The 12790-nt window shown below is 42.4% G+C and overlaps 1 protein-coding gene across 2 annotated transcripts in view; it reads left to right on the top strand.

The window, feature by feature from the left end:
* The window catches only part of PLXNA2 (plexin A2), a 404642-nt gene that overhangs the window by 235257 nt on the left and 156595 nt on the right, over positions 1-12790 (top strand). For both annotated transcript variants that reach the window (XM_083617292.1, XM_083617291.1), the window contains exons 6-9: positions 2568-2691; positions 3968-4121; positions 5788-5884; positions 9295-9409. In XM_083617292.1, coding sequence (XP_083473418.1) covers positions 2568-2691; positions 3968-4121; positions 5788-5884; positions 9295-9409 — 490 coding nt within the window. The remainder of the gene's footprint in view (positions 1-2567; positions 2692-3967; positions 4122-5787; positions 5885-9294; positions 9410-12790) is intronic.

Raw genomic sequence — 12790 nt, 5'->3', positions numbered from 1 at the left:
GTTTCAAGGGGTGTGTGTCTGAAGATCATCTTGTTCGTCTTCCTTGAAAACTAGTAGCAGAGCAGTCTGTAGCTCTGAAAATGTAGACGTGTCTTGCAACAGCTGAGAACTGGCACCATCAAGGTTCACTGTGCCAAATTCACCTGTGGGGATTGAAACATACCAGATAATTCAAATAAGCCAAGCAAAAGAAAAGAAAAGTGCATGGTTACCTTACACCCCAATTTCCTAGAAAAATTCTTTTTTCTTCCTCTATTCCTTCAAAAGAAACTGGGCAATGAGCATGAAAACAGACCCCATTCCCCTCCAGATAAATTTGTTTTACTTTCCTCTTCCAGACAAGGCCATGAACCATGAATGCCACCTTTTGTTCTGGGCCTCCTGCCCCATCCTCATCATGTGCCTTGTTATTTACCCTGAATAGCACTGCAGGCAGAACTACAGCATCCGTGGTGCTTCTTTAGTAGCACTCCTTCTTCTTCTCACTTTCTCAAAGCTGTTTCTTAGTGTGCTCAATGACCTCTTAGCCTCTCGTGATGAAGAAAATGGAAAGATGGAGGGACGATTAGCCTTTTCTCTCCATTTTTCTTCATTTTGATAGGCGCTCAAGAGTTTCAGCCTGCTCTGGGGGCCTTCTCAGATGAAATGGCTTTGGTGATGAGCCAGGTGTCCAACACATGCCAGCTGCAGTGCTCATAACTCAGCTTGTGACACGTAATGGCTTCTGTTCAAAGAGGAGCGTTGGGGGGAGGAGAGAGCCTGGGAGACTCGGGCATGATAACAGGCCTTAACTCTAGTGTCTCCAGTGTGAGGGAGAGGAATTCAAGCTTCAAGCCCCTTCACCTCTCTGGGAAGGAGATTAATTAGCCACAGGTTTTGTTTTTAACTAAAGCATAGGTGTCACGCTGCTCTTGCCTTCCTCTGGCATTCGGTTCTTTAAGTCTGAGTGGCTGCATTTTCTAATGTTTAGAAAAAAAGAGAAAAGGGCCACAAGCATAGTGTTAGCTATTCACTTTCCATAACTGAGGCTCCGTTTCCAACTGCTTAGCATACAAAATCCATGTCTCCTTCAGTTTTAGACTTTAACCAAGAGAATCTTTTTGTTTGATTGGTTCTTGTTTTGTTTAAAGATTGTATCCTCAGAGGTTTCCATTGCTGGCATCCATCTGTCTCAGGAGACAGTGGAGGAGTGCGCCTTTGGGGGTGAGGTCAAGCTGTTGGACAGTTGCAGTTCTTGGTGTGGCTGTAGAAACTGATGAAGGAGAGACATGTTTTGTTGCAGCTGAGGCAGATGAAGATGTTCAGTTGTGCTGCTGCAGATGCAACATGGTGTTTCTTCTCTCTGTGCTCCTCCCAGCGGTCATTTATCCTCCGGTCACTGCTATGGATACATGGCTGGACTATCATCTGTTAACTGACTTTTTGAAAAATTTTAAAATGGGAATATCTGCTTTCAGCTGAAGGTGCTAAGACCTATCTGGTGCTGATGGGAGTTGTAGTTTAACAACATCTGGAGGGCACAGTGTTGGCTAGTACTGCCCTTTGCTCACCATCACCTGAGTCTCTTTCAGACATTTATCATGACATTGATATTCATGGGCAAGATAGTGTTTTTAACTGTGTATGAAAAATTAGCAAAAAATAGCAAGTCTTCTTTAGCCCACTCTCAGCCCCAGGCAACAAAGCCCAAATAAATTAGAATATGGGGTTTTTCTAAAACAGGGCTGGGCAGTTTCTCTATTCAGGTGGCTCGTTTTTCCATAGAATGGTCCAGCGACACACACAGGCCAGTCTACTAATGATCAGACTCTATAGTAAAATCAGCACCCTGTAGCAGTAAAAGCTTCATAATTATGAAGCACAAGCATTCAGGCATGCCTAGGACATTATATATAAAAGGCAAATGCAGCTATAACACGAACTGTTGAATATCTCTTATCTCTCATTTTGAAAACAATTTTGGTTATAATCACAACCTTGATTAAAATCTGTTAGGGTCAATGGGAGCCAAATAAAATTGCTTTATTGACCAGATAGCCCACAAGCCCCTTTACTGGCCAACCCTGCTCTTTATTCAACAGATTATTCTGGTTTCAGCTGATTTTCACTTCCTGATATTCCAGACTTGGATTCCCCGTAGCTGAGGCATCTGTGCCTTGACTGATAATGCTTTTTCTAGCTATTGGGAAGACTGACGCAGGATGCAACCGATGGGTTTAAATCGTGAGTGAATTGGAGAAAGTGAACGTTACGTGGGCTTTCAGAACCAGTGATGAAGTCCGTTAATTAATACGGAGGTGGTGCATTAAACTAAAAAACAAAAAACTTTTTTCCTCCCACAGTAGACGGGTGAAAGGCATTTCAATAGGACTAGGCCTCCTACACACAGACATTCAAATTATGTAAATTTCTATCAGAAATGTAGGTGTATGGCCAGTGTATGCAAAATGTTTTTCAATATCTTATTGCTGTGTGGATGGGAATGGATGGAACTGGCCAAATACAAGGCTATATGGCCAAATTTTGAGAGTCTTGCTTATCTGCTTCCCCTGTACTTTTCATATCAGGTGTTCCCGGAGGGACAAGTGTGAGAGAGCAGATGAACCATATCGATTTGCAGCCAGCATCAAGCAATGCATGAGCATCATTGTGCAACCTAGCAGCATCCCGGTTTCTGAGCACAGCCTTCCGGTAGGTAGCCATGGTGGGTGGTTGCTTGCTTGTTTAAAGAGCATTTCCTTTGTTTATTCTCTGAAGTACTGCTAGAGTATTATTGATTAATTAACTATTAAATTTCCATACTGCTCTTCACCTGAAGTTCACAGGGTGGTTTAGAATATAAAACCTCAAAAATACATACATACATACAACAACAACAACTCTCCAAATACAGCACCATTATATGCAGCATGATGTGTCATCAAAGAAAATGGCACAAGAATGATTTTGCTTAATACTTCCTACTAGAGCAGCCTTCGCCAACCAATCCACCCCCACCAGATGTTTTAGATTAGAACTCCCACCAACCCCCAGCCACCACACATTGGCAAAGGCTGCATAGTAGCCAAAAAGAAGAAGTCCTTTTGCAATCCCCACCCTCAAAGCAGTGGGGTGGGCAGTGCAAAGCTCTAATATCTTTTCAACTTGGAATTGTGAGAAGATGGACGCTGTAAGGTTACTTACTCTGTATGGCAAAAAAGAAAAAGAAACCCTACATCAGCTATGACATTGATTTTAAAATCATGCTTAGTATTGCCAGTTACAGAGTTATAAAGGCTACTCCATAACCCTGCCAGAGGGTGGAAGCTGCAGTTCGAATTATTCTCTGTACACGTTCAGCTACTGGTGCTATAGCTCTGAAGCAGCCACATGCAACTCAGTGATAATTGTCTTTTTACAGGCCACTGTGAGTTTGGCTTCTGGAGTGTTCCCACTGGTGGATAAAGAACCAATCCTTGCTGAGTTCTGTGTGTAGCATTGGCATCTGTTCTATAACCTTGCTGTGTGTCACCAGTGGTTGGCCAACAAAAATGTGCTTGTTGTACATTGGGACCTGAGCGGTTAATGGGAATAGGCCCTAAGCAGATATGATTGGCTGATCAATCACTCATTTTGAATGGAAAATATAACCTCATTATATTTTCAAATGGCAAGTGCACAAAAGTTCCCCTGGTTGAAACCTGAAGTGCTTGCGATTTTATTAAAAGATTTGAACTGTTAGGCTGTGAGAAAATAGTCAATTCCACCTCTACCTGCTGGTATTATGACTCTTCAGGTCTGTGGAGCAACTAGATGCTAACTAGTGATTTTGGAAACAGTTGAAGAGCAGCCTGCATCTTTGCTTCTCATCTCTTTGAGAAAGAAAGAGAATAAATGCCCCACTTTCCCTTTCCCTTTTCTCTTATGCAATGACAGGTGGTGATCTCTTTCCCTTTCTGCTTTTTGGTTTTGTTTTGTTTTGTTGTAGCTCAGCTTGCTGGTGAGAGACGCACCTGACCTGTCGACTGGTATCACTTGCGTATTTGGAAACCTCACTGAAGTTGAAGGCCAAGTTTTGGGCAACCAAATTGTATGCATTTCACCAGCATCAAAAGATGTTCCTGCCATACCTGTGGACCAAGGTGAGCTGGCTTATGATTTGAGGTACAATATAGGCAGGCAACCCATCGTACACACTGCAGGAATTTGTGGCACAAAAGGACAGGAGCTGGACGACTGGATTTAGATTTAGGCCTGCACTTTTGCCTTCCCCTGCAGTGATGTGTGGATAAAGTTATTTTTCCCAAGAGCAGGCAAGAAAGGGATATCATCCACAAACCTGGCTTCCCAGTAGTGTAATTCTACCCAAATTTATGTACCACACAAATTTAAAAGTCAGTCTCCAAGCCATCTGCTTTCTGGGCTCTGCATCATTAGGGGTCTCAGTCTTTTGTTATCTGAGGCGGGCCAGAAAGGAGGTAGTGTGGGTGTTACTCACACTCTGAAGTATGACTCAGTCACCATGAGTGGGTGGAGAAGTCTTCTAATTTTTGGGCTGTTGCTTTGCTAATGCCATGGCTGTCAAACTCTCTCTGACATACACAGTTACCAAACAGCTCATTGTTTCAAACTTGTTTTCTCATTGGCTGATTTCCAAATATCCATACTTTCTTCTTATCTGTTTTATATGCAGAAAACACTTAATGAATATGCACATAAATCCAGGCAGCCCTGAAAGTTCTGAACAGGGCTCAGCACAAACTCCTGTTGCAGCTCAACTAGCATATTCATTTTTCTGATGATTTCATCTCCTCCCCCTTTAATGCTGACTTTGGAGCCATCAGAAGAATACATTTCCATAAAGTATTGGAAGCATTAGCACACCTTTGTTCATATCCTTCTAATAAGTACCTGGAACGTATGTGAAATAATCAGGAAAGCATGACCTGTCAGTCTTAGGCACGGTATTTGTGTTATCCCAATGTTGTGGGAGTTTCAGCATCAATGGCACTTCTTACAGCATTGGGATAACATGAGAAGCCCCTGGACCATGCAGCAGTGCAACCTGTCTTGTTAGCATTATCCTTGGGAAACTGAGTTATCATGTAGAAAAGGTGCAGCCTGGTATTTTTCTGCATGGCCCTCTGCTTCTCACATAGCCCTAGTGGATAGGAAGGCTGCCTTATACCAAGTCAGATCATTGGTCCATCTAGTTCAGTATTGTCCCCACTGACTATTTGTGGCACTCCAGGGTTTCAGACAAAAACACACACATCCCCAGTCCTTTCTGGAAATACCAGGGATTAAACCTAGAGCCACTGCATGCAACACAGATGCTCTACCACTGAGCCACAGCCCTTCCCCATGTGAGTATCAGGCCTTGAGAGATGGTGACAGGACACAAGAGAAGAAGTGGTTTCTTAGGTATGCACAGTTCAGTCGTTTTAAGGTTTTATAGTTCAGAAGAGTGCCATTTACTAGTATCTGGAAGGCATTAGGGATCCAGTGCTAAAGCACCAGTGGGCTGTGACCCAGTATTCTCTTAGAGCAGGATGCAGGTCACTGTACACTGTCACAGCTGAAGATAAAAGCCTTCTGTTTGGCTTTGAAGCTCTAAATTATGTTTGCCACATCCAAGTTAGAAAGAAAAAGTTGCAAGGATCTCACTGGAGTTGTGGGAAAGCAAACTTGCTTGCAACTCAAGTCCAGCAAAATGGAGGAAAGATGCCCCAAAGATACTGAATGATATATGCAGAATCTGAAATATTATATCATTATGTTTCAATTATCTACCCTCTCTTTCTCCAGATTGGTTTGGGATAGAGCTGCTTCTGAAATCCAGAGAGACAGGCAAGATGTTTGTCAGCACAGAGTTCAAGTTCTACAACTGCAGTGCCCACCAGCTGTAAGACACCCTTTCTTGTTCTTCTAATCTATCAGAACCTGAAGGCTTTAGCAATAATGCTAGATCTGTACTATAAAGGTTTATCAGCACAGGAAAAGTCTCTGTCTGTGCAGAACTATATCTGTATCTATTCAGAAACAAGCCCCATTGGGTTCTGTGGGGGTAGGTAGGTAGGTGAGTATAAGATTGCAGCCTGTGTCAAACATTAGACTTGAAGACCAAGATAAGATGGATAAACAATATCCATCCACCATCTATACTAGGCAGAACAATTATTTCTCGAGTGTGTCAGGAAAACTATTTATTTTTAGTTGCACCCATATATTATAAGCACAACTTGATTATCTTGTCACTAATGGAAGTATAGAAATGATTAGATACTAATGACAGGCCAATATAACATTCTCATAGCATGAAGGTGTAAATCATTATAAGCTGCCTCAAGCATTTTTGTGAGGGAGGGAGTTCTGTAAACAGACAAAATAAATAAAACCAATAAATCAAATTTTGTGGTATTCTGCTTGTGCAACTATTGATACGTCTCATGTTAAGCCCTTATATACTAGCTGTTGGTTTTGAAGATCCTGAACCCAAGTCTTGCTTTCCTTAATTACTGTAACCCACAAGCTTGATGTTAATCCATCTCTCCCCAAAAGAGGTGAGCGGTTCATCAGAATGACTGCTCACCAGTGATATTAGAGCAAGCTAGGCTTGTCATCCAGGCGTCCAAAGTGATGCCATAAACTTAGCATAACTAATTGTTGGGAAAGTGGTCAAGCTGGCAGGGAAGCAGGAATTCTATGAAACAAGAGCTGTCCTAAACTGGGAGAGAGGTGGGAGTCATGAGGGGGGAAATCCAAACTGAAATTCCAGACTGCTCCAGCGGAAGGCAAAGAGGCCAACAGCAGGTAGAGAAAGAGCCAATGGCAAGCAGAGTTTTGCCCCCATTCTCCTAGGGCACCACTGAGACTAAGGAAAAGGAAGCTGACAGCCAGTGGTTGTAAGTGAGAAGGCAGGCAGGTAAGGGATGGCTGACAACACAGTGAGGTTAGTGAGGCAGAGCCCCATTTGCCCTAATGGAGCTGCTGGCACTGGAAACAGGCATGTTCATGTTTGACAATGGGAATAGCCAACACTTCATCTTAGAACTGATATGCTAAGTGAAGAAAGCTGCATTTCCATCCTGGAAATGGGAGCTGAAAAGCAGGCGCCACACAGATCCCTGCCAATCTGAGAAAGGGGGAGAGAAATGGGTCAAATAAATGAGTAATTAAATATGCTCATACTGCTTAATATTCCTACCCCACTCAGATTTGCATTTGTATGATTAGAATAAGCTTCCTTAGCTATTAAGGTCATTACAGAGGAATCAAAAGGCAATTACAATTGAGAATATAAGATGGAAGAAGATGGTTAATGTGTGTTTTAGCACAGTAAGGGGTGGGGTGGAGGGAGCTGCCCACACTCTCTAGCTTGGCATTGAAGTATCTTCTGTTTGTGAGGTGGTGAAATTCCTCATAACTCATATTAGCTTTTTAGATTAAATTAGTTTTCTCAGTGGTAACAGAGAGACTAATAGATCATGCTGACATTAAAAATATCTGCCTGTCCATACCGGCCTAAAAGAAACAACCTCTGATTGTCTGTTCCATTGCCATTGCTTGCTATGGGAAAACAGAACCAAAGGATTCAGTGCCTTGAAATGGGGAAATTAGCATGAGGAATTGAACTCTTACACCACACAGATGCTGTTGGCCTCTGAAAATATAAACTTCTCCCTTTTCTCCCACGTTGTTTATTATTAGAAATAGAAGAAATGGCTCTTCTGTGTGCTAGAAGCAGAAATGCTCATGATTCAAATGCTGTTTAGAAGTTTGTCCCTTTGGGAGCAGCTGCTCTCAAAATATCCCAAGGCAAAAATTGGATAAAAACACCATCTCAGTGACAGGCAAAGAAAAATTGCATGCATTGCAGAGGCTAACCAAAGCCCTGGGCAGATTCTGAAGCAATCATAGCTGTCTTTGCTTGAGCTCTAGCTGACCCACTAGATGGCATTAAACTATTGCTCGTGCTGTCACATACCAGTTATAGACAGAAACTTTCCAGGTAAGTGGCTTGCCAGCACAATGCCCATCTGGAGCTACATGAAACCTGTAACTCTCAAGACAGAAGGCAAATTTATACCAATCTGCCACCAGCAAAGACCTGGGACAGAATTATTTTTCCCCTCTGTGTGAATACTTAATTGTATTCCAAACCATTTGGCCACATTGTAAACTTTCAGCTCTGATACTACAACCGCAGAGGAAAAACCCTCAGTACACAAACAGTGAAATTGACCACTCTTAATTTTGCACTGACCAACTGAGTTATGCAAACCTAAGCTCTGCAAAGTTAAGGGAAGGGAAGATAGTCATTGTGGGCCAAAAATAATTTGACTCAAATTATTTTGGCATGGTTTTCCTTTTTCTATGTGCAGCGGTAGCTATCACATGAAGGCTAGCCTTGAAATTGCAATTTACCATACAAAACCAGTAGTCGTGGATCAGAGGTTGAACACACTAGGATGCCTTAGGCAAGTCGCTATTCCCTCTGACTCAGTCCTGCACTGCAGTATGGAGATAATAATACTAACCCACCTTACTGTGTTGTTGTAATGTTTATTGAGATTATGTATGTAAAGCACTTAGAACACTTAGAAAGTGCAATATAAATGCTAAGAACAGTGGTTCTGCAGTTTGCGAACTTAATCTGTTCCAGAAGTCCGTTGTTAAACCGAAACCGTTCTTAAACCGAGGCTCGCTTTCCCTAATGAGGCCTCCCGCTGCCAGTGCCCTTCCACTGTTCGTATTCCGTTCTTAGACCGAGGTAAAATTCGCAAGCCAGGACATTACTTCCGGTTTTACAGAGTTCGTAAACCTAATTGTTCGTAAACAGGGCTGTTTTTAAACTGAGCTACCACTGTATTACTATTGCGTCCTATCATTGGCGTAGGCCTGTCAGCATAGGTCTGCAGTGCAGAAACATTATTTTTTCTTAATTCTTAAGTTTTATTTAGATAATTTCACATTATTCTGCAATCCCACTGCCCATCTGTTGATTTTAAATTTTGACACTTGCTAGAAGCAAGGAAGAAAGACATTTGGCAGTCAAGGCTGACATTAAAAATGAAAAAGTGGCAATATCATGGACACAAGAATGTAATAAATATTCACCTAGTAAATCATATTTAAGGGTTAATTATGTTAACCAAATGTGTAAATGTTTAATGAGCTTTCTATCATCCATAAATTTTGTTGATATGTCAATAGTATCATTAACTGGCTCTTCGGTAATAATTATACATTTGTCAATAATAAACACACTTGCCCAGACTGAAACCTAGAGGTCCTTTATTCCTTTCTTGGCAGGTGCCTGTCTTGTGTGAACAGTGCTTTTCGTTGCCACTGGTGTAAATATCGAAACCTCTGCACTCATGATCCCACAACGTGTTCGTTTCAAGAGGGGAGGATCAATGTCTCTGAGGTATGAATACTGGGTTTAAAGAGCAGCACCTTTGAGTGCTGTTCTTAGATGTTATCTTCATGATGGTGCCTGACTCTTTCCCCCCTCCTTCCATCCCCACCCCTGAAAAAAAGTCTCAAGATTTCCCAAGGTGAAAAGTAAAGGTGAGTAGTTTGGTTGATGAGCTCATTTCAGCACCAGGGGTAGGCGGGCTAAAAGTAAATGGAAGGTGCGGGACTACTCAGGTGCATAGCATGACTCAAGTCAAAGATGGATGTATATTTATAAGCAGAAGGCTTGTGAAAAATTCTCTCTATTGGAAGCATGGTAAATAGCACCTATTTGATTGATGCAAAAGATAATGATCCCTATCATCTTCTGTTCTAGTAAAAATTGGGTTCTGTAACTTTAGGCGGCAATGTACCATCTGCTTATTCAAGCATAAATCTCAGAGAAATAAATGGGGTTTATCCATTCATAGCTGGCAGGATTCCACCACTTTACATGAATTGTCACAACCATGCAGTGCATATATGTTTACAATGTGTACTTCTGACATGATAGCTCAGTCACAGAACTGGCAATAACAGTCTTTACAGAGTAATTGGTGCAGAGTAGTTTAGAGAGAAGGTAAAACTGTTGTATGCGTCATCTTCTGTGAGCGATGGAGAGAAATTTTAGATGCATTGTTTCTTATCAATGTTTTTACTTGAATTGTGATTGATGTTAACCCAAATGTACTTACCTATCTGTAAATATAAACATACTTGTGAATACAGTTGTACCTTGGAAGTCGAGCAGAATCCGTTCCAGAAGTCCATTCGACTTCCAAAACATTTGGAAACCAAAGCGCGGCTTCTGATTTGCTTCAGAAAGCTCCTGCAGCCAATTGGAAGCCACAGAAGCCCCATCAGATGTTAGGGTTCCAAAGAACGTTCACAAACCAGAACACTCACTTCTGGGTTTGCGGCGTTTGGGAGCCAAAATGTCCGAGTACCAAGGCATTCAGGACCCATGGTACGACTGTAGTGATGTGGATTCATGTTATGGATATCTGCTGTTTGTCTCTAGGCTGAAACTAGGTAATCGCAAACATGAACACCCTGAAGCACAGGTTTGAAGGTCTGCTCCCACATTTATAGGGAAGGGCCATAGCTGAGTGGCTGAGCCTCTGCTTTGCATGCAGAAGGTCCCTGGTTCCGTCTCTGGCGTTTCCAGGTAGGACTGGGTCCTTGAAGAGCCCCTGCTAGTCAATATCAATGGCCTGACCCCATATAAGGCAGCATCCTTTGCCCCTAAGAAGGGGCTGAGTAAAGGGCAAGAGAAAGAGTGCAGCCAGGTGGCTTTTCTTGCTGCATGGAATAGCATACCCAGGCACACCAGCTCATGTCACCAAGCATGTCCTCCTCTAAGAGAAAGCTCCCCTCTCATCTGTTTGCTAGCAATATGGTGGGAACACACTCTGTCTATCATCTGTCTGTCTGTCCCAGCTTTCTGCCAAACAGGTTTCTGAGGTTGCTGAGAAAGAGTGAAAATTAAAGCATGATAAATATAAGATTCTTTTTAAAGGCAGTGATGACTTATGATTGCTAACAGTTTTAAGAGCTGCCAGGCTCTGTGCAGCTCTGTGCAGCTGCCCCACGTGGCAGGCTACTGAACTTCACATTGCAGCATCTGCCTAAGGTAGTTTAGTATACTCTGCCCCAAGACTGATCCCTCCAAAGCTGACTAGTGGAACCTCCTGGACAGGAAGCACCATTAGTTTTTCCCAAGCAAGATCTTTTTCCCAACAAGATCTTCCTGAGCATTTGATTGTTCCTTTATTATTTAGTTGCTCTTCAGTCCTGACTTCTGGCTTACTCTTCAGTTCTACTTCCTAGTTTATCCCTTAATGCCGACATACTGAGAGGGTCTAAGCATTAGTGTTGGGTTTTGCTAGAGATCTGAGGCCCTATCAGCTGCCAAAGGATGTCAGGTCCTGATGCTGGACTTGAGATTCACAGGTTGTTCTATTTATTAGGGAAAGTGTCTCATTGAAATTTGGCAGCTGCATGACCTTTGAGTTGTTGGTCATTCTCTGGCCGAAAGCAGTTGAACCTGAAAGGGCCCGTTTTGTAGGTCTTGTTATTCGAGTAATGGTGTTCAGGTCGTGTTGTGGATGGAGATTATTTGAGGGCTGTGCTGAAGAAGTGCTATACCCTTCTAGCTGAGAAGAGTGAGTATTTGAGGGAGGAATGAGGGACAGGATACTATCCATGAGATCAAGGGAACACTTGCATTTTCCTTCTGACATTAAGAACATTAAGCCATCAGCATTTTTAAAACATTGGAGGTGGAGAGCGTCTACATTTTGGTTGAAAACCTCACATATATTTGACATTGCAAACAGGAATAAGTGGTTGTCATTCAGCCTCATAAAGATGGAGCCTGACCAGCAAGGAAATGAGATTTAAGAGGGAAAAAAATGTTCAGCAATAAAAGGGACCATCAAGTTTCCTTTCTTCTTATCAAGTAATGATGCTCCATGCTGCATCAACAAAAAAAGCATCAAGCTGAAACAACATGTGTGCCTTCCAGGTTAGAGAAGATGCCAGGAAATAGGTAACATAAAACTAGACATAATATATGTATATACATGAGCAGGGCTTGGCAACAGACAGGCATACATGATTGGAAGCCGCCACTGCCTCGCTTCTGCCTTTAACCAAAAGTGACACCAGGTGGCTTATACTGTTTGAACTTTTAAGTGTTTCATCAGAAGCGAGAGAAGACACTCGAGGGGTTCTCAACTCTGGAGACAAAGCAAAAGCTTTAAATAGCTTGATACAAAGGAAGAAGCATCTTTCCAAACTGGCAAGAGGGAGCTGTTATCTTTTATTTTTCCTGTGCTCTAGTGAGGATGGATTTTCCTTCCTATCTGGTGAGGTTGCCTGCATTCCCTTTGCTCGACTTTGGAATTCGGTTTCTGCACTTTGAAGGCAGTGATGTCAAAGTTCCCCTCTTTTGTAGGTTTCTCTTACTACCCCCAGTGGGAGGGAGCGAGGGAGAGAAACAGGATTTGTCTAGACCAGGAAAAGGAAGCGAATGAGTGGCACAGCTGGAAATCCAAATCCAGAGGGAATTCTGGCTCTGTGTCTTTTCTAATTGCTATTGCAAAACCTCTTCATGGTTTTGAGCAAGACATTCCAAAGGGCCATTTTCACATTGTGCTAAAGTATCCTAAAAGTCTGTCAATGTGGAAAGTCCTGACGGCTGCAGAAGCATGCTAATTTTTGTTACCTATTAAAAATATATTTCTAGGACCTAGTTTGGGGAAACCAAGGTGCTTGGAAATTCTGCCTGTCACTTCCTGCCTGTCCTTTATAGCTGGCAGAACTTCTGTTAAGCACTCTTTAGTTAGCT

The sequence above is a fragment of the Podarcis filfolensis genome, assembly GCF_964270895.1.
Source record: "Podarcis filfolensis genome assembly, chromosome: 6".
NCBI classification, from domain to species: Eukaryota; Metazoa; Chordata; class Lepidosauria; order Squamata; family Lacertidae; genus Podarcis; species Podarcis filfolensis.
Note: the sequence above shows the minus strand (reverse complement) of the source record. Positions and strands in the feature narration are given on the sequence as shown.